The sequence below is a fragment of the Hyperoodon ampullatus genome (genome assembly GCF_949752795.1).
Source record: "Hyperoodon ampullatus genome assembly, chromosome: 10".
Classification (NCBI taxonomy): Eukaryota; Metazoa; Chordata; class Mammalia; order Artiodactyla; family Ziphiidae; genus Hyperoodon; species Hyperoodon ampullatus.
Window position 1 is genome coordinate 65,943,323 of NC_136923.1, and position 23,028 is coordinate 65,966,350.

The window sequence follows — 23,028 nt, forward strand, 5'->3', positions numbered from 1 at the left end:
CGAGGCCCTGCCTGGCCTGTTGGTAGCTCTACTCTGCCCCTTAAGCCAACTTGGAACATGGCTTTTCTGCAAGGTCAGGGGCAGAGGACCGAGCTCTGGCCTTCTGAGTCAGTGGGGAGGAGGGCCAAGCAGGCTTTTCTCATCCCTGTCACACAACTCCTGCTGCTTTCTGTTTGCAACAGGACGCCTTCTTCAGTACTGACCGCTATTTTTGGCTCTCTCCCAGGAGCTCCTACAACAAAAGGGAGCCTGTGGATCTTGCCAGGAGCCAGCCAGACCTCTGTTGGCAGGTGGGGCTCCTGTGGCCATGCAGGAAGCACCTTGCCCAGAGGCCCCGTCACCTTCCCTTCTCAGGCCCAGACGGAGACCCGCACTTCCTCTCCTGGAGGACATCCTAGCCTGACTGGTGGGCGGGCGGATGCTCAACTGGCGTCCCTCCTCAGACCAGAGCTTTCTGGGCGGGCGGATGCTCAACTGGCGTCCCTCCTCAGACCAGAGCTTTCTTTACAGCAACAAGGGCTTCCTTTCTTGTGAAGGCCAGATGAGATTCCCGAACTACAAGGACAGGGAAATCAGGGCATTTTATTGATAATGGCAACGTCCATGACTTTACGCTTAGGTACGTGGGCGTGCTAAGGCCCGAGCCCAGGCCTTATGCTTCTCCTCGGGATCCCTCGGGGCAAACTTCTCCTGCAGTTTCTTCCACATGCCCTTATTCATCTCCTTAAACTCTTTCAAGGTATCTGGCAAAAGGAGAAGACGACAAAAAAAGGCTGAAGTCTAAAATGATTACACAGGTTGGCCCCACAGGGCTTTCGCCACACAGGCATGTCTCGCTCTTCACAGTATGTTGCTAAGAAAGGGAAGTATAGCCCCAACTTCTGATCAGCAAATCAGGCAGAGTAACAGACAAATAAATGCAAGTGTGGATGAGCACTTGTGTACCAGAGACCGTCCTTACAGTGGCTTCTGTTCACATCCAATCATCATTCAGCATCTAAGCAGGGCCCTCTCCGCTGTGCTCCACGTGAGCAAAGAAAAGGCACTGTAGCATCAGCTACACAACCCACAGGCCCAGAGGATTATCTCAAAACTTGGCCTGAGCCACACAGACCTTACTGTCTCCATTTTACAGATGGGGAAACTTGAGGCAGAGTGAGGTTAAGGAACTTGAGCAGGCTACACGGCTAGGAAGTGGTGGAGCTGGGATTTGACCCCAGACACTTGGGTCCACCCCACGCTGTGGAGTTGAGCAGGCACCCGGGAGGGAGCTGGACCTGGGCCCCCATCCCTGCCCACCATTTCCACACTGGATCCCCTCAAGCAATCGGTTAACCCTCTGAGCCTCGGGTTCCTCATCTGCAAAGTGGAGATCAAAACACCTGCCTCAAAAGTTGTGAGTCTTAATAATGGAGGTGACGTACCTGGCACCTGGCCCACACTCAAGAAAACGTAGCCATCTTCACAGGCGTGAAGGCAGCAGGAGCTGGTGGGAGCCAGTGGGGCCTCTGTTTAAAAACATACATCCACCCCTCCCCCCTCCCCCCTAAAGGAACCAAGGCAGGGTTTCTCAGTCTCAGCACCAGTGACACTTGGGGCCAGATAATTCTTTGTTGTGGGGCTGACCTGGCACTGCAGGAGCATCTTGGCCTCTACCCACTAGATGTCAGTAGCAAACTGCCCTTTCCCCCCCAAGCTGTGACAACTAAAATGGTCTCCAGACATTGCCACAGGTCCCTGGGGGACAAAATCGCTCCCGGGTTGAGAACCACTGGTCTAAAGTCTGTCCAGGGCTAAAGTTCTATGATACCTAATTTTACTTGTATTTTAAGTTTAGATTTTCACATTATTTAAATTTCAGAGCCTGGATTTTCATCTCTTAATAAAACTTCTGGAGAAAAAGAATAGCTTTTCTGAACAAAAAGGTAACTCACATCATCTATTAACATTTATTGTCAGTGGGCTCTTGACTAAATTAGGACACGCACTGTACCCCGGCCAGCATTCCACCCTGGGACTTTTCCAGAAGTGCAGGTTCCTTCGTGGGGCACAAAACAGGATGCCGAGGCCTCCTTCAGAGACTCCCGGGACCCCAAGCCAGGATGGACACACTCGGGACGTAGACTGCAGCCACATTTCAGACTTGGCAGGCCCTCAAATCCTCATGACAAACACTGCAAGGTGTCCTGCCCTCAGAGGAAACACTCAGTAAGCTTATTCCACAGAGTCACAACAAAAATAAGAGGCTTGCTGTGAAAGCAAATTATCAGCTAATTTCCTTCCTAAGGCTGAACTCCCAGCCAGGACAAGCTGCAGCACAGGCCAGTGGTGGGGAGTCGTACATCTCCCACTCCTTGGCTATGGCCCGTTGTCTCCGAACTCAGCCGTCCCGAGCGTTAACAAAGAGGCAGAGGCTGAGCCTCTGGAACTTCTTTCCATTCTAATTTCAAGTTCAAACTTTGCTCAAACTCTTCGGGGTCCTCACAATGACATTGTGCCTTGATGCTGGTAATTACATGGGCCCAGGGACATGGGGGTACCATTTGTTTATATGTGTACGTGGGTGTGTACACACACACACACACACATTTTTCTAAAAAATTGCCAATAAAGTGATTCTGCCTGGCCAAAATATCTCTACCCCAGTTTTCCAGAGAGTAAATATAAAAACAGTATCAGAGTCAACCCACAATAGCAGATGACACCACCAGGTTTTAATCTGTTCAGAAGGTTAAGAGTTTTCTGGAAGCCTAAATTCTCAAACCTTAGTTGCTGAAGGCTGCCAGAGGAATAGGAAAGAGAAATTTCTAGAGTACCAGGAGGCAATGTTTCAGGGCCATGCCCTCCCAGAAAAGGTTAGCCTATTTTTATATGTGGTATCCTTGGCAATAAAAATAGTTAATTTTCCAGAACCTGCCTGTTTCAACCCAGTCTTCCCCTGCCACCACCCCCAACATCCCCCTTCAGTGACAATGGAGAATGGGGAAGTAAGGAGGGGCCGGGCTAGACAGGGTTTTTCCTTTCTTGTTAATCAGGGTCTATCAAGGACTCCAAAACATACCTAGTTAAACCCATATCTAACCCACAGACCACGTCCCCTGGGTCAGATAACTCTTAGGCGGATATCCCCATACACGTCTATTGAATGGCTTTTTGTTTTAATTAAAACCCTCGTGTTTATAAAGCCCCCTTAGGACCATAAAGATAAAATTATTTTCCTTCCATCCTGATTTCAACTACTTCCATTTGGCAAATACATATTCCCTTGTTCCCTGCTGCCCAGCCTTGAATTTAAAAGCTCTAAAGATGGATTTGCTTTTTTAAAATAATGCCTCTGACCTTCTCCATGTTCTGTGGCCAAAAAAGCATGAGCCCTGTAGCTTCAGAATTTCCTGTGGGCTATTCCACAAGACTTTCCATCAAGCAAAACTGTCTTATTAGACAATTCCCCTTGGCCGCTCAAACACAAAGACTCATTTGCAAACCAACCAGAAAGGGCAGCAGCTGTGCTTTCCATACCTGTGGACAGGATCAGTTTGTATTCTTCCAGGGACAGACCACTGAAACTTGTGTCTCTGGGGCGAGGGTACTGGTCACACGGGGCAGAGGGGAAAGAGAGAGGGAGGGGAGAGAAGATTAGTTCTGCAGCACAACCTGGGACTGGATGATCCTGGAGAGAAGCCACGCTCTAACTGCAGTTCACAGGCCATGGGTGTCTGGAGGCCAGAAGGAGAAGCGCAACGCCACCTGGAGGCCAAACCAGTCTGGTCTGGAGAGGCGGCTCTGACTTGAACACGCACCTGAACCCTGTGGAAAATGCAGGCTGGGCCTCGGGAGCCTGGGTGGGGCCTATGATTCTGCATTTCTAACCAGCCCCCGGGTGGTGCCCATGCTGCTGCTCACGGACCACACTTTGAGCAGTGAGGATTTAGAAGAAATCCCCTCTTCATACAGACTAGGCATTTGGCCATGTAAATCTGTGGTTACTGAGCACATTTTCCAAGCCTGGGGAAAAAACACACTAAACAGAATTTGACAGCAATCATGTCAGGGCCGAGGAGAGGTCCAGCTTTGTCTGACAGGACTTTCCCAGTCACCCCATCTTTATCACCAGAGTGTGGGGAAGACCAGTTCCGTCAGAGGGGGTGGGAAAATATGTGTGAAATCCAAGAGTTGTCAGACACACCCGGAAGCACCCACTGGCATATAAAACACATGGCTTTTCTTCAAAATTAAAAACGGCTTTCATTTAGGTGACCTAAAAGCCTCTACCAGGTGCCTTAGTTGGCTTGGTTGAAATTACTGGTTACATTTGAAAGTAGCAAAACCACAATTCTTTACAGAACATCGTATAATCAGATTTCACTCACTCTTATTGGTCATCTCCAGTCGAAGGGCTGGGGACGACACAAAAGACTGTGGCCCACTCACCTTGTGTTTGTAGTAGTTTGCATGGAGCCGTGCTAAGCTCTGGTACATCTGATCACAGGCCTCAGGCTCTGAAACCTGAAAAACAAAACCTCCAAGAAAGTGAGCAAATGAGCCCTGCCCCCACACGGGTCTGTACCGTATGCCTCCAGGAAGGACAGGAAGCAGGCCTGCGGCTCAGAGCTGGCTTCTCTGACCACAGGTCCCACGGTCAGAAATCACCTTTTTGGAATAATGGCTCCACCTCAGCAGCTCCCCAACCTGCAGGAAAACTCAACTGGCAAACAAACATTTGCTGAACACCTGTGACTTGTGAACCAGCAAGCCCCGCGGTAAAAACACAACACTCCAGGAGTGCCAGGGGCAATGTGGGCCACAAGAAGTCAGAGGAGGTTAGTGGATCATGGAAGTGAGACTAAGCTGGTTTCTGAAGGATGCACAGGAGCCGGGGAGAGTGGAGAGGGCCTTCCTGGTGGGGGCGGTCGCATGAGCAGGGCAGAGGAGGCAGGGATGCTATACCTATGCCTCACACCAGACCATCTGGCTGAGGGCCTGAACATGCAGGTAAAAGAGCCTGGGTGGGAGAAAAAGAAAGAGCTTTTTGAGTTAAACCTTCAATATGAAATGTATTAAATAAAGATTCTTTTATGAAAGGCAAAAAAAAAATCATCTGAGCTTTCATCTGTGGTTAAGTGGGGAGCTGCTGAATTTTACAAGGAAAGAAACATGAAGAAAGTAGTATTTTAGGATGAAACAGGTGAACTGAGGAGAACCAAGAGGGAGAATCCAGTTAGGTCCTGTTAGGAAGCCTTGCAAATAGAAAGGGGGAAATAAAGCAATACTCCGGATGGCCCTGCTGGAAATTCCAGGGAACGCGGGCAACATGCAGATGAGAGGTGGGTTTTTCCCTCTCATACCTCTTAAAAAGTTTGCCCTTCCTTCTGCCTTTGCCATTATTTAGCTACAGTTCCTTACATTATTCTGCCAAGAATTCTGAAAGCTCCCCAGAATGAAACTTTCTCTTCAATGTTTTTTTCCCAGAATTCAAATGATGGATTTTTCCAACTTAAATCCTTTCTCGAAGAAGGCAGAGCATAAATAAATCAGTAGTTAAGCATTTTAATAGGCAGCTCCACTTCTGCCTCCGTGTGCATGTCAAATAAGGTCCCCACTTTACAGCAAACAAAAAAGACAATCCTGTCATTGAGTTCTACTCAATCCATCCCCAGGTTCAGGCCACCCATCATGAGAACGCCCAGGTAGCCACATCAGAAGAGAAAGGGTGACGGGCTGAGGAGGCAGCCAGTGTTTGTTGACTAATGATCAAAGGCATTATTTGAGTGCACTGGGGCTACAGGCTGAAAAAGAAGAACGGATATTAACACATGAGTCTGACTCCCCATCGGGCGGCACTTCCAAGGAAAGTCCAGCTGGAACAGAATTCTGCAGCATACACTTTGGGGTAAAGCGTTTTGAATGTTCTGTCTTCAGCAGGGCATGCAAAACTAAGAGCTAACCAGACGACAGACGAACAGAAGGCACAAGACGCAAAAGGAAAAAGAGGGTAACACCAGCCAAACTTTTAAAGAATATTATGTAGATTATCAAGAGATAATTGTGCATTTCATCATTTGCTTGCCCTCTTCATACCTGTACAGATGTGTTTGCTTATAAATTTAAGAGAACCTACAGTGTGCCCGGCCCATGTCAGAGCAGGTGTGCATAGCTGTGGGGAGCTGTGGAGTCCAACTGCCTGCATTTGGATCTCATCCCTTACCAGCTAAGGGGTATTGGGCAAATCACTCCATCTCCCTCTGCCCCTGACACTTAAAAAAAAAATTTCCCACTTTTCCTTTATCCTTCTCTATATCTATATATATATAATATTTCAGTATGTTTCCTAAGAACGACATTCTCTCATATAACCACAGTTCCATGACCAAATTCAGGACATTTAACATTGATACAACACTTCTATCTGTTCCATTGTCCATATTCCAACTCTGTCAATTGTCTCAGTAAAACTCTTCACAGCAAAAAAAAGTCCTTTAGGCCCAGGATCGCCTCCTGCACTACCTGTCACGTTTCTTTCTCCTTGCAGCCGGGACACCTCCTCGGCCTTTCTTTGTCTTCCCAGCATTGACATTTTTGAAACATACTGGCCAACTTAACTTTTCTTTTAAAAGAACAGATAATAATTGTCCCTATTTCTGAGGGCGATGTGAGGATAAGTAAGGTAATGCCTGGACTGCTCTGAATTCAGGGCCAGGAACACTGATGAATGTGAGGGATTAGTCTTGGTTACTATTAGTAGTAAACAGTTATCGTGAACACAGGCCTTTACTGCACTAACTACAAGGCGAAAGAAGACTTCAGGATGATCCCGGTGACAGCGGCATGAGGGGTGCGTGGAGGGCCCCTGACACCATCAGCGGAGCCAAGGAAGCCCTGCCAAGGGTCATGGCGAGGGTGGGCAGAAGTTACCAGTAGGACGTGGGGGCTCTCCAGGCACAGGACCAGCTCATGCACACGCCCAGGGGACAGCAATTAGGACATATCAGCAGATCAGTGCTGCTGGTGTGACTGCAGGGTATGGCTGGAGGTGGAAGTGATGAAGGGATGGAAAATCACCGAAGCTTCACTCTGTCCCTGACTGGACCTCCGGCCCTGAGCTTGATGGCTCTCAGTGGTCCCCAAGTGTTTCATGATCAGCTTGGCGGGGATCACGCACTGACCCTTGGTCTCTGCCAAGCGAGTGGCTGTCTGCAGCACCTGTCCTCCACCTGATGGCCGTGCAACCCAACCTTCCCCTCCCACCACCACCGACCACCCTCCCAACCCAGCTCTTAATTAAGAAAGGCATTCACAGCACTGACTCTGCCCAGCGCCTCTCTCCCGGGCTCCCTCACTGCCGGCAGACCACCAACAACACATCGCGTCCTCACCAGACCCGCGCTCCCACCAGATCCTCACCTTCAGAGATGCTGCCAAAAGGAGTCCCCTCCTGCCTTTCCTCCAAATCTAACAGTGAGAGCTGGCAGGAGGGCTGCTCAGCCACCTCCGTCTGTACCCTCGGTGGGGTGAGCAGGGTGTCTCATTCCTGCCCAGCTTTTCCCACCTCCGACAGAGAAGTAGGGCTGAGGGGAGGGACACAGAGAGAGAGGATGGGGTCACCGTACAGAGCATTGCTCAAAAACCAAAGTGACCCTCTGTGTTCCCTGAACCTCTCAAAAGTCCTTCAGTATTAAAGAGACAGTCTCCCAGATACTTTCCATAAAGCCTGGAGCCTCAAAGAATAATCTGAGAAGCACCTATAAATAACAAATCACCAAAAAATGACCTTGTCACCCAATTTCTCATCTGAGGTCAGAAGATATCTGTACGAGGCTGTAAAAGTAGCTCAGTGGAGGTGATGAGAGTTTGAGGTACGGCAACTTCAAGCCAAGTTATTACTGCCTAAGCAGAGATGGAGCCAAGGCCAATTCTGGGTTCCTAGTCACACCCAATCCAAGCTCAGCAATTACAAAATAGTCTTATTTACTACTTAAAAGTACATCAGTAGAAATACCTGTCTAATTCCGGAAGCCTCACCACATACCTACATCCTATACTTTATTCAGACTCCAGTGCAAACATCGCTGAATTTTGAAATACAGTTTTCCCAATGAAGTGTACTGTGCACTTTTAGAAATATTCTTATATACAAGCTTTAAACTACCTGATTTTGCATTCACACCTAATGAGATCATGGACATTTTAGGACGAATAGCAAAGCTGGGTTTAAAAAAGGCAGCAATGGGATGTTATGAAAAATTCAGCTCTGCTCCCTAAATGTGAATAAAATAGATGTTCAAGTGACAACGTGTCCTTTTTGGCTCTATTTTGGCTGCTTTTGCATTTCCCCCACTCAGGAGTCAGTAAATTTCTCTTTACCGTATTAAACTTTTATACATACAAATCTACATCACTGCCACAGGCACTGATTTTGATTTTCAAAATTGAATTTTGGGTGGTGACAGCAATTGGTACAGCGGCCCCTATTCCAGTCACACAAAGGGATGCATAAGCACTTTTGGGAAAGTGTTGCAAATTGCTTCGCTAATTAAGGTAGAGCTGGATTCAGTCCAGGAGAATCTATGAGAAAAGGTTTTCATGGCTTGGTAATGAACTTCCGAAATGAGTTCATTCCATTATGGGAGTCTATTCCCTTGAATTCAACTGAAAATCTATTTCTTGAGCATCTACTATGTAGAGAGCTCTGCTAGGCGGCTGTGAGGGGACATAAAGACCCAGCCTCGGCTCCAGAGAAGTTGGCAATCAAGCTGAGACAAGATACATACACATTAAAAATAAAAAATGACCAGGACAGAGTGTAACTGAGTGCCAAGAGTTACAGGAGATCAGAAGCAGGAGCTAGTTACCAGGCCTGGCTCACATGGCAGGTGTGGTTCCCTTACAGGACAGGTTTGCGTTTCACTGCAGTGACAGGTCACAGAGTGATGGGGAGTCAGAGTCCCTTACTTTGAGGAGTGTAGACTTCAGAGCTGGGCAGAATGGGGATCAGAGGAAGGACTGGGAGAAAGAGGCATGAAAAGGCAGAGGGACAAGGATGGTCCAGGCAGGCAGGGTCTCAAGCTGCACCAAGGAGTGCTTCAAGGCCTGGGAAGCCACCAGATTCTTGACAAGCTGTGTGTCTGGGCTTTGGTCCACAGTGCACTAGGTTCTCAAAGGTTAAGAACCTGGGAGCAGAGATCAAGATGGCAGAATAGAAGGACGTGGAGCTCACATCCTCCCACAAATACATGAAAGACACATCTACATGTTGAAAAATTCTCACAGAATACCCACTGAACACTGGCAGAAGATCTCATACAACCAAAGCTGCAAGAAAGATCACCACATAACCGGATAGGATGAAAAAAAAAAAAAAGCAGGAATCAGGACGGGACCTGTGCCCCGGGAGGGAGCTTTCAAAGGGGAAAGGTTCTTTTACCCTGGGAACCCCCTTCACCGACTGGGAGGTCCACTGGGACAGATAGGGAGCCTCAGAGGAGAGCACAGCAGCCGGCCTGTGGCAGGCAGGACAGAAGGAGACCAGCACAGACAGTCCACGCTACCTTGCTGCACTTCCCAGCCCAAGACACATGCCTGCTGGTGTGCGGAGCGGCTGGGGGCTGGAACTCGGGCTTCAGAGGACTCACTCTGGCTGCGCAGAGACAGCCTGAAGGGCCTGGAGTGTGGTCCAGGGCGAGGCTGGGGGTGCTGTGCGCAGGATGGAGCCCAGGTCTACTGTCAACGTGCGTGTGAAGCGGGGGGGCGTGACCCCACCACAGCGGCCTCATTCTCTGGGTGCTCATGGCAGGCACGGCTCCGCCATTATGAGCTCTGGGAGCACACAAGCGCCAGTGGGTTGCCAACACGCAGAGGTAGGGCTGAAATCAGAACCGATTCCTGGCAGGTGCGTGACTTCAGCAAATTTATGCCAGCGGCAGCTTCTACAGGACATCTGAGCTGATTACTGGCACTCCCCTAGCTGAGGCAGGTCTAGTGCCAGCAACAACAAACTTTGTGGGCATGCACACGCAGAAGCAGGGCTGATATCTGAGCTGATTACTGGTATTCCCACAGCAGAGGTGGAGCCGAGGGCAGTGTCAACAACAGTGTACTTTTTGAGCATGCACACCAGGTGACAGGAGATGGTACAAAGTGCATGTCCAGGCAGACAACTCCTGGGGAGGAATACACAGCAGCTCCTTTCCCAGTGGGAGCGCTCCTGTCCCACCTACCTCACACCACAGTTTAGGACCGGATCTGAGGGCTTCTACTTCAACAACTGGGGAGCAGACCCTGCCCCTGATAGGGCTGTGACAACCACAGAGCAAAGAGGAGGCCCTGCCCAACATCCAGTGCAGGCTCTGGTCACCACAACACCAATCACACCCCTCATCAAGGGGAGAAGGGCCAGCACACCCTGAGGAAAGACATGGCAAGCATCCATACCAAAAACAGCCTTTGCACCAAAAATATTAGACTCACACAGGGTACACAGGGGTGTTTCCACATATAAACAGCCCTTCATGACCACAGTAGATAACTGTTTCCCCTAAATTCATAGAGTCAGAGTAATATAAGTAAAATGAAAAAGCAGAGGAACCACTCCCAATTATAAGAACAAGAGAAATCCCCTAAAAGAACAAACAATGAAACAGACCTCTCCAGTCTACCAGACCCTGAGTTCAAAAAGAAGGTAACAAAAATGCTGAAGGAGCTAAGAAAAGCTATCGACAGTAATGCAGATCACTGTAACTAAGAACTATAAAGAGGAGGCAATCAAAATCAGACAACTTAATTGCCGAGATGAAAACTGAGCTAAAGGCAATATACAGAAAACTAAATAATGCAAAATGAATAAGTGATCTGGAAGACAAAATAATGGAAATCACCCAATCAGAATGGCAGACAAAAAGACAAATGAAAAAAAAAAAATGAAAGCAACATAAAAGACCTATGGGACACAAAGCATGCCAATCTAGGCATAATAGGGATCCCAGAAGGAGAAAGAGAAAAGGGGATCGAAAATGTATTTAAAGAAATTATGGCTGAAAATTTCCCAAACCTAAAGAAGGAAACAGATATCGAGGTACAGGAAGCACAAAGGGTCCCAAACAAGATGAACCCAAGCAGACCTACACCAAGACACATCACAATTAAAATGGCAAAAGTTAAAGAGAGGATTTTAAAGGCAGCAAGAGAAAAACAAAGAGTAAGTTACAAGGGGACCCCCATAAGGCTATCAGCTGATTTCTCTATAGAAACTTTGCAGGCCAGAAGGGAGTAGCAAGATACATTCAAAGTCCTGAAAGAGAGAAACCTGCAGCCTAGGATACTCTACCCAGCAAGGTTATCATTTATAATAGAAGGAGAGAGAATGAATTTCTCACACAAGCAAAAACTAAAAGAATACAGCAATACTAGACCTAACCTAAAAAGAATACTGAAAGGTTTTCTCTAAATAGAAGAAAGAATCTATAGGAAAGGTAAAATCACAATAGGAAAAGCAAATATATGAAAGGGTTGTAGATCACTTAAATAAACCAGAACATACATTTAAAAAAAAAATCAAAAAAATTTGTGGAAGCAATTATAACTACAATGAATGGCAAAAGGATAAACATGAAAATGTAAAATAGGACGTCAGAACCATATTGTTCTTACTTGGGAGAGGGGAGTAAGAAAATGTAGATTTTCTGGAATGTGTTTAAGCTTATATGACTACCAGTCTAAAGCAAGCAGATACAGCAATGGGCTAACATACTTGAAAACCAGGGTAACCACAAATCAAAAACATACAACAGATTCACAAAAAACAAAAAGAAGAGAACTCAAGTGTAATACAAATGAAAACCATCAAACCACAAAAGGAAAAACATAAAGAAAGGAACAAAGAAGAAATACAAAATCAACTGGAAAACCAGATTTAAAATGGCAATAAATACATACCTGTCAATAATTACCTTAAATGTCAATGGACTAAATGCTCTGACCAAAAGACACAGAATGGCAGACTGGATAATAAAACAAAAGCCTACAACACGCTGCCTACAAAAGACCCACTTTTGGGCGAAGGACACCCACAGATTGAACATGAGGGGATGGAAAAAGATATTTCACGCAAACACGAATCACAAGAAGCAGGGGGTCACAATTATCATATCAGACAAAATAGACTTTAAAACAAAGGCCATAGGGACTTCCCTGGTGGCACAGTGGTTAAGAATCCATCTGCCAATGCAGGGGACATGGGTTTGAACCCTGGTCCGGGAAGATCTCACATGCCGTGGAGCAACTAAGCCCATGAGCCGCAACTACTGAGCCTGCACTCTAGAGCTCAAGAGCCACAGCTACTGAGCCTGTGTGCCACAACTACTGAAGCCAGCATGCCCAGAGCCGTGCTATGCAACAAGAGAAGCCACCGCAATGAGAAGCCCGCACACCACAATGAAGAGTAGTTCCTGCTCGCTGCAACTAGAGAAAGCCCGTGTGCGGCAACGAAGACCCAACGCAGCCAAAAATAAATAAATAAATAAATTTAAAAGAAAAACAAAACCCAAAACAAAGGCCATAAATAAAGAGGGATGCTATATAATGACAAAATGATTGATGCAAGAAGAGGATATTACACTCATTAACATATATGAACCCAATATATGCTATAGGAGCACCTAAATACATAAAACAAATACTAACAGACATAAAGGGAGAAATTGATGGGAATAAAATAAAAGTAGATTTTAACACCCCACTGACATCAAGAGACAGATCTTCCAAACAGAAAATCAATAAGGCAACCAGAGACCCTAAATGACACAAGAGAACAGTTAGACTTAATTTGATATTTTCAGGACACTACATCCAAAAAAACCAGAATACACATTCTTTTCAAGTGCACATAGCACATTTTCTAGGGTAGACGACATATTAGGACACAAAACAAGCCTTGATAAATTTTAGAGGATAGAAATTATTTCAAGCATCTTTTCTGACCATAATGGCATGAAACTAGAAGTCAACCACAGAAAGAGAAAAGAGAAAAAAAAACCGATTACACAGAGACTACACAACATGTTATTAAAAAACCAATTGGTCAATGATGAATTCAAAGAGGAAATTAAAAAATACCTTGAGACAAATGACAATGAAAATACAACCATATAAAATCTATGGGATGCAGCAAAAAGCATTTCTTAGAGGGAAGTTCATAGCAATACAGGCCTTCCTCAAAAAAACAAGAAAAATCTCAAATAAACAACCCAACCTACCACTTAAAAGAATTAGAAAAAGATGAACAAACAAAACCTAAAGTCAGCAGAAGGAAGGAAATAATAAAGATTAGAGAGGAAATAAATAAGATAGAGATTTAAAAAAATAGAAAAAAATCAATAAAACCAAGAGCTGGTTCTTTGAAAGAAAAAAATCAACAAACCTCTGGCTAGGCTCACCAAGAAGAAAAAAGAGGGGACCCAAAGAAACAAAATAAGAAATGAAAGAGGAGAAATAACAACTGATACCACAGAAATACAAGAAGCCATAAGAGAATACTATGAACAATTATATGCCAACAAACTGGACAACCTAGAAGAAATGGACAAGTTTCTAGAAACATACAGCCCACCAAAATTGAATCAAGAAGAAACAGATAATTTGGGGGTTTTCTGGCCACGCTGCATGGCTCACGGGATCTTAGTTCCCTGACCAGGGATTGAACCCGGGCCATGGCAGTGAAAGTGCCGAGTCCTAACCACTGGACCGCCAGGGAATTGCCAAGAAGAAATAGATAATTTGAACAGACTGATCACTAGAAGTGAAACAGAATCTGTAATTTAAAAAAAAGCTCCCTGCAAACAAAAGTCCAGGACCAGATGGCTTCACTAGGGAATTCTACCAAACATACAAAGAACTTAAACTGATCCTTCTCAAACTCTTCTTCAAAAGACTGAAGAGGAGGGAACACTCCTAAAGTCATTCTATGAAGCCACCATCACCCTGATACCAAAACCAGACAAAGATACCACCAAAAAAGAAAATCATAGGCCAATATCTTTGGTTGATATAGATGTAAAAATTCTCAATAAAATACTAGCAAACCAAATCCAACAACATACAAAAAGGATCATACACCATGATCAGGTTGGATTCATCCCAAGTTAACAAGGATGGCTCAACATATGCAAATCAATCAGTATGACACACCACATAAACAAAGGAAAAGACAAAAACCACATGATCATGTCAACAGATGCAGAAAAAGCATTTGATAAAATTCAACATCCATCCATGATTAAAAACTCTCACCAAAGTGGGTACAGAGGAAACATATCTCAACATAATCAAAGCTCTTTATGACAAAACCACAGCCAACGTAATACTCAACAGTGAAAAGCTAAAAGCCTTCCCACTAAAATCTGGAATGAAACAAGGATGCCTACTCTTATCACTTCTATTCAGCATAATATTGGAGGTCCTAGTCACAGCAATCAGACAAGAAAAAGAAATAAAAGGTATCCAAATTAGAAGGGAAGAGGTAAAAATTGTCATTATATGCAGATGACATGATACTCTATACAGAAAACCCTAAACACTCAACACAAAAACTTTTAGAGTAGATAAATGAATTCAGCAAGGTAGCAGGATACAATATTAACATAAAGAAATCAGTTGCATTTCTCTATATCAGAAAGAGAAAGTTAAAAAAATCCCTATTAAAATCACATCAAAATATATATATATAAAATAAAACCACCTAGGAATAAACCTGACCAAGGAGGTAAAAGACTTATATGCTGAGAACTATAAAACACTGATATAGGAAACTGAAGATGATTCAAAGAAATGGAAAGATATCCCATGCTCTTGCATTGGAAGAATTAAAATTGTTAAATTGGCCATATTATCCAAAGCAATCTACAGATTTAATGTAATCCCTATCAAATTAACCATGATATTTTTCACAGAACTAGAATAAATAATCCTAAAATTTATATGGCACCACAAAAGACCCAGAATTCCAAAGCAATCCTGGGGAAAAGGAACAAAGCTGGAGGCATAACCCTCCCTGACTTCAGACAATACTACAAAGCTACAGTAAACAAAATAGCATGGTACTGGCACAAAAACAGACATATAGATCAATGAAACAGAATAGAGAGCCCAGAAATAAGCCCACACACCTACAGTCAATTACTCTTCGACAAAGGTGGAAGAATATACAATGGAGAAAAGACATTCTCTTCAGCAAGTGGTGTTGGGAAAGCTGGAGAGCCTCATGTAAATCAATGAAGTTAGAACACTCCCCACATCATACACAAAAATAAACTCAAAATGGCTTAAAGACTTAAATATAAGACATGACACTATAAACTCCTAGAATAGAGAACACGGGCAAAACATTCTGCCATAAATCATACAAATGTTTTCTTAGGTCAGTCTCCCAAGGCAAAAGAAATGAAAGAAAAAATAAACAAATGGGACCTAATCAAACTTACAAGCTTTTGCACAGCAAAGGAAACCATAAACAAGACAAAAAGACAACCTATGGACTGGGAGAAAATATTTGCAAACAATGCAACTGACAAGGGCTTAATTTCCAAAATATACAAACAGCTCATACACCTCAACAACAAAAAAAAACAACAACCCAATCGAAAAATGGGCAGAAGACCTAAATAGACATTTCTCCAAAGAAGAAATAAAGATGGCCAATAGGCACATGAAAAGATGCTCAACATCACTAATTATTAGAGAAATGCAAATCGAAACTACAGTGAGGTGTCACCTCACACCAGTCAGAATGGCCATCATCAAAAGGTCTACAAATAACAAATGCTGGAGAGGGTGTGGAGAAAAGGGAACCTTCCTACACTGCTGGTGGGAATGTAAATTGGTACAGCCACTATGGAGAACAGTGCAAAGGTTCCTTAAAATACTAAAAATAGAATTGCCGTATGATCAAGCAATCCCACTCAGGGGCATATATCTGGAAAAGAGTAGAACTCTAATTAGAAAAGATACATGCACCCCAATGTTCATAGCAGCACTATTTACAATAGCCAAGACATGGAAGCAACCTAAATGCCCGTCGACAGATGAATGGGTAAAGAAGATGTGGTACATAGATACAATGGAATATTACTCAGCCATAAAAAAAGAATGAAGTAATGCCATTTGCAGCAACATGGATAGACTTGGAGATTATCATACTAAGTGAAGTAAGTCAGAGAAAGACAAATATCATATCACTTATCTGTGGAATCTAAAAAATGATACAAATGAACTTATTTACAAAACAGAAACAGACTCACCTACATAGAAAACAATCCTATGGTTACCAAAGGGGAGGCAGGGGAGGCATAAATTAGGAATTTGGGATTAACAGATACACATTACTATATATAAAATAGATTAACAACAAGGACCTACTGTATAGCACAGGGAACTATATTCAGTATTCTGTAATAACTTATAATGGAAAAGAATCTGAAAAAGAACATATATATAGTATATACGTATATAGTTTATATATAGTATATAGGGGGTAACAGGTAACATCTTACAGAAAAACCTGAATGAACTTTTTGGCCAACCCAATATAACTGAATCACTTTGTTGTACACCTGAAACTAACACAACACTATAAATCAAATATACTTAAAAAAAAAAAAAGAACAATTCACATTATGACCAATTTGGGAGGCAATGAGAAGAAGCCCTCATTGGGGCCAGGGCACACGCTGGGGTGTGGTGAGGGGGCGGGACATAGGCTGGATTAGACAACAGTGAAGGCCTCACAAAGCTGCATTACTCCAGGAGGCAACAGGCAGACCCAAAGATCTCTAGGTGGTGACCCACTGAAAGTCGTGGATAATCTAGCCCTCCAGGAGGAGCACCTACATCTCTAAACATGCCTAGAAAACTGCCATGCCTTGGTCTAAACACTACCTTAACTCCCTCCAGCTCCATCCGGAACTGGGGGAGAAAAAGAGATGGAGATGCCTGCGTTCCCTCTCTGACATGATTCTCCTCACAACAGCTGTTTTGCAGTGGGCTCAATATTACAACTAAAAATCGCATAATCTGTTCTCAGGCCCTTCCTCAAAAACTGGACTTCAGAGGACCCACACACGGGGGTGGGTAACGCTGGATGGCATCACCACTGCCAACACACACAGGGCTACACCCCGCCACACTGAGCCACAGACCAGGCCCCAACTGGATGACTGAGAGAACAGAATCACAGAAAACCTTTGAATTCCCCTCTGAGGAGTTGGACGTATCACCTACATTACTGCCAATCCAAGACAAAGTTCAACTCCTTTCAAACGGGGCTGATTATTATTTCAACCTGGGTATTTAATACAAGAACTCCCTGGTGGGCGAGCCCCTTCCTGGGCGGCTCCTCAGAGCTGTGCCCTGTGCTGGATAAGTGGGTGCTGCCAGGGACCGTTTAGGAAGCTGCCTGTGCATCTAATGAACTCATTAGAAGAGTTTGCACCTTCCCCTGTACTTAAGTCAACAATTACTGTTGTTTTGCCACCTTCCCCCATGTTGTGATTCTTTTATTAAGCTCTTGGGGCTGCAGGGAACACGCGTTCTCTTAGGGAAACTGAATTGAAAGGGAGCAAAATCCATAAACATTAGCTTTAAAAAACTGCACAATAGGATAGAGGGTGTAAGAGGTGTTTAGTGTGTTTCTGCTTCCAACCTCCCTCTTGGTGGGTTTAGTGTGGAGTGGACTGTGAGACTCCCCAAAGGGCAATCTGAGGTGGAATAAATGGAGGCAGTTATTTTTGTACCCTGTTTTCAAGTCTGAATGATTAATTTGCTTTCTAGTGGTTCTGGCTTTTCTGTGCTGGTGTCCCACCTGAGGACCATCTTTCTCCCCATCCACACTGGGTAGGTAGGGGCTGGGCCAAAGAAAAGCAGGTGGGTAAACAGAGGGATCTTTAATTCTTTGCCATAACTGTCCATGGTCCAAGGAGGTCTTGAGCAGGAAGTGAGGGGAAGGGAGGGCTTGAAGTTCACGGAACAAGAGGCCTTTCTAACAAGAAGAAATAACTTGGGAGGAATGGGAGCTGAGGACAGTTCAGGCACAAAGAAGACAACGCTCACTTGTCTTGCCATTTAACTCCTGGGGAACCCCGAATAAGTTGTTTTTCTTTTCAGATCTTGTTTCTTCACCTGTAAAATGGGAACAGCGATGGTGACCTCAACTCAGCTGCACTAAGGAATAGACTAAATGAGACCATGCATGCAAGTGTGCCATGCATGCGTTCAGCGTTATTGTTCAGATGCAGGAAGCCACAAGGCCGAGAGCAGGACTGCCTGCTCCTCTCCTCTACAGGAGCAAACACGCGGCGGAGGAGAGCTGCCTCCCTCTCTAGCCCTGTCTTTCTGGCACGTGGCGTAACCGAGGGGGAGCTCCGCACCCATCAGTTGACTGGGTCGAGTGCCTGCCCCTGGCTGCCAGCTTAATGAACGACCTTTCTTTCTCAAGTTCTTTATAAATGATCCGGGGGTGTCAGTGGGAGTGACTCACAGCACTGTTCTCAATTCCAGCAAGGGACTGCTCCTTCTAAAAATTACCACCAAGATTTACTAAGCCCAGGTGCATTCTTGGATGACATCAGGATGAGGTACCACAACAGTGGTCCTGAGTCATGTGCCTGCTGCCATCATGATGCACTGGTTCACTCTACCAGAGATGCATTCATCAGCTGCTCTGGAACCATCAACCGAGCCATGACTTGCATCTGCAGCCATGACTTAAATTCGTGTGGGCCTTCTACTCATCAGAACTATCTCCCTAGGTGACGACAAAAGATGACAACTCCAAAAGAGAAAGCTCTACCCTCCTTTTCTGGCTCCTCTTACACTAACAGTCAAGTAGGTGAATGTCATACTCTCACCTCCCCAGGGATCTAGCCTCTGTCAGCTTCTCTGCTGGCTGGTTTCACCATCCGAGTTTCATTAAAGCAAGTCACGTGTCTGTCCAACTGTAGGCTCCTTGGTGATAAGGACCAGGTTATGTCCCTCTTCTGTAGTTCCTGCAATTCCCCACACAGAGTAAGCTCACAAATTAATTCTCACCACTCAAGGCACAGAAATATTCCCTTCTCACTCTTCACTACTTCCTTCCATCTAGTTCTGCTACATCTGCAACTATATTCAAATGATTTTTGTCTCATGAGCCATAACCAATCATTTATTTACCCATTCATTCAGACATTTACCGAGTGTCTTTTATGTGCCAGGAACTATGCTAGACACTGTGGGGAGAAAGATAAAAATAGCACCGTCTCTATTCTCAGGAAGCTCACACTGAAAATATGAAGGGAGCATAGCCCTAGAAAGTCTATATGCGACGGGATTTGCAGAGTTGGGACTATAACCCCTGCCTTCAAGATCTTTATACTACGGGCCAGTGAAGACCACTGTAAGAAGTGTGAAGGCCCTCAGTGCTGTGTGACACCCCAACCCCCCCCCAACAAAGCCCTGAGCCAGACACTCCGTCCATGCCCACCACCCAGTCAGCACTTGGTTTCGATGATGCCACTGGGCATGTTGTTCTTGCTCCATCAGGTGGGCTGGTTTGGGTCTGAGTTGGGCTAAGTTGTCGAAAAGCCATGTTCCTGCTTTGACAGGTTGTGGCCAAATTTCGCAGAAGTCATTTCTTCAGGCTGTGTGTGTATGTGTCACATCTCGGGTGTCTGACCTCTTGCCTGAGCCCCAGGCTCAAATATCCCACTGTCTACTTTGACATTTCCACTTGGAAGTAAATCCACTTTGCATCTCAAGTTTAACATGTCTTAACACCAAACTAAAGATGTTCTTCCCACACCCCACCTGTTCCTCATCTCGTCTTCCCCATCTCAGTAAACGGCACCACCTTGCACCGAGTTGCTCAGGCCCAAACAATCTAGGTGTTATCCTTGGTTCCTCTTGCCCTTTACCCTATATCCAATACATCAGCAAGTCCTGTTGATGCAACCTTCACATTGCAACCCCAATGTGGCCACTTCCATCTCCTGTGCTGCCATCTTCATCCAAGCCACCACCATTTCCTGCCTGGGCTACCAGAGTGACTGTTTCTATTCTTGCCTCCCTATAATCCATTCACTGGTACAACCAGAGTGATCTTTAAAAAAACAACAGTAAACTAGGTCACATCAAACCCCTCACTAAACCTCGCCAGAGGCTTCTCACTGGTCTTATGATAAAATCCAACCCCTAACCAGAGCCTGCCTATAAAACCCTATCGTGCCTGACTCCTGTCCTCCTCTGACTCAACTCTTAGAAAATGGCATTTCACTCACTACCCTTCAGCCACTTGGGCTTGCTTTCTGCTTCCTGCCTCAGGACCACTGCACTGCCTGAAAGAACACCAAGTGTTCATTGTTGGCTCATCGTCTTCCCTTAGGTCTCATCTATGTGTCACCTCCTCAGTAAGCCTTTATCTATCATAACTAATATTACCCTTTTACCATGCTACTCTATTTCATATCCATCACAGTACTTCTCTGCCCTGCCCTATGTGTGTCTACTTGCCTACTGTGTCCTGAACTAGGACGTAAACTTAAATTTCATGTGGGCAGGACCTCATCTAATTAACTACTGTCTCCCCAGCACCTGGAACAGTTCCTGGCACATGGTGGGTGTTCCATAAGTATGTGCTGTATGAATGAACAAATCCCAGAAGTGCAGCACCAACCTGGAGGAGAGCAAGAACATAGGTCTACTACTCACACACATGGGCACGGGGTGAGGACTCAAACCTGTCGCACGGGCTTACAAGGGCCCGGGAAGCACACCAAGGCTTAGTGGGGACCCTGCATAGGTCCTTGGGCATCAGCTCAATCACTGCACAACACTTCGAGGTTATGGCATCATGTCAGGGGAGTAATAAGCCTATGACTGTCACCACCTAGGACTGGTGTTGTGGGACTCAACCCTGGCTGCACCCTGAATCATCGAGAGCTTTTAAAAACACTGAGGCGAAGGCCTCACCCCCAGAGTTTCTGATTCAATAAGGTCGTATGGTCCCAGGTATCTAGATTTTTAAAAAGCTCCTCAGGAACCTCCAACGTGCAGCCAGGTGAAAGTACTGAGTAGAAGATAGGATCACCGCTCTCCGCAGTTTCCCCGGGCGTTAAGAGGGTCCCCGGGTACGCGCGGCCACGGAGGAAAGGCGCGCGCATGCGCGGGGCCCCGCTGCCAGCCCGCTCGTGGGCCCCGCTCTGCCTCCTCCTTTCCTCCCCTCGCCCCAACCGCCTCCCCGCCGCAGGCGGACCCCACAGTCTGGTCACCTTGGTGTTCTCTCCCTCCCGAAAGGCCTGCGCTACCCGCTGCCGCAGATAAGCGCCCAAGTCCCGGCCTCTTTTGGTCTCGTCCACTGGCCATTCCTCACAGAGTTTAAGAAAACGCCTGTAGCGGCTAGCCGCCATTTTGGGCCCTGCTTGTCTCCGCCCCTGAGGGAGGAGTCGGCGGGGACAGATGGAGCTTGCGCACTAAGCATCGCCGGCTTCCCGAAGAGGTGGGGTGGGAGGGAGGAGTGAGCATGCGCCATTTAGCCGGCGCTCCGCCGCTTTCTGGGAATGGCCGCTTCTCCCCTGTCTCTGCAGGGCCAGCTGATTCAGTCTTCGTCCTCCTGGAACCAGACTGGTTCCCAGGGGGAAGTCAGTCGTGGAGTATACCGGGGATAGCTGGCTTCTCTTTTTCAGTGACTGCACAAGCTCCAGACTAAAAAACCCTCTTCTGAGACCTCTGCTAATTGCATAAGCGAATACATTTGCATGTAAATACAAGTGGTTATTCGATGAAGATGTGTTTGAACTTAATAACGTAGCATGCACACGTGGTTCGCAGCCCCCCTTCCCCTTTCTCGCAGTCCCTGTACCTGCCGCTACCATTTGGTGATCTGCCACAATTCCTTCTTTAGTGCTACTCAGCTCTGTTCCTCTTTCCCCAGCTTCTATCAGTATCCTTTTGAGCACCCCCTCCCCAAGCCAGCTACTTTTCCCTGCTTGAGCAACGTCATCTGGGTTGATTCAGCCTGGAAAAACTTGTCTTACCAAGCCTTCTCTTCTACATCTCCAGCTGCATATCATGTGGGATGCTCTGATTTTTCTTTTCAAAATATACCCCCACCTTCCAGATTTTCCTTAAGAAAGCCTCAGCCCCCTTTTGCATCTTTACTGCCTGAATGTAGCCAGGACCATCCTGTGCACACACTTGGCTTTCCACAAACCTCTTCCTTCTCACCTTGCCTAATTCATAAGTCCAGGAGACTCCTGCCCTGAGTCAGGAAGTGAATACATAACCAAAACACAAAGTTAAAAGTGACAAGGGCTTTCATTGAAGTGTTAGGGAATACTAGGAGTTTGGAGAAAGAACTAGTACTTCTAGCTGTTCAGGAGATTAGGAGGTGGAAGATCGGGGATTGCTTCCGAAGGAGATAGCATTTGGGCTGGCCCTTGAGGATGGTTAGAATTTGGATAAGTGGGAATGGAGGGACGTTCCTTCCATGGCAAGAGCCAGGCCTGGGGCAGAATGGGAGAGCTGAAGAGGGAGGAGGAAAAATCAGTGAGTGGTTTTAACAGAGAACAGCTCTGAACTGTCTGGAGTCCTTAAGGGTAAAGACCTATGAATGAGAACCTTTGGGGACCCAGGGTGTGTGATGCCCACTTGAGGTGAGTTCAGGGGGAGTGGAAAACGAGGCGCTCAAGGGCACCCCCAACGCATTCCCAGCCCAGCAGTACCTACCTGCTCCACTCTCACCACAGCTGTATTTGTAATAGGGAAGAACAAATCTGAGTCCACATTGGATCTGTTTCTTTTACTTTAACCTTTGTATCTATTGCTTTTGCTACAAGAGTGTTGCCTATAGCCTGAGATATACAGGATAGCCCATTCTCAAGGCTCTGACCTTTAAAGGTATAACACTTTCCATTCATACAGAGATAAAAAGTTGCAGAACAGAGAATACCATTTGCCTTGTTGGAGGTTTACAGGAACATTACGACTGGACCTATGTGGACAGCTGCAAGA

The 23,028-nt window shown here is 45.7% G+C and overlaps 1 protein-coding gene across 1 annotated transcript; it reads right to left on the bottom strand.

Moving 5' to 3' along the window:
- Positions 1-563: 563 nt before the first annotated feature.
- Positions 564-21,425, bottom strand: UQCC2 (ubiquinol-cytochrome c reductase complex assembly factor 2; the record flags this gene model as incomplete). Its single annotated transcript, XM_079712986.1, has 4 exons — positions 564-743; positions 3,520-3,589; positions 4,432-4,506; positions 21,288-21,425. 4 exons carry the CDS (start codon positions 21,423-21,425, stop codon positions 616-618), a joined length of 411 nt encoding a protein of 136 aa, XP_079569112.1. The 3' UTR covers positions 564-615.
- Positions 21,426-23,028: the final 1,603 nt, after the last annotated feature.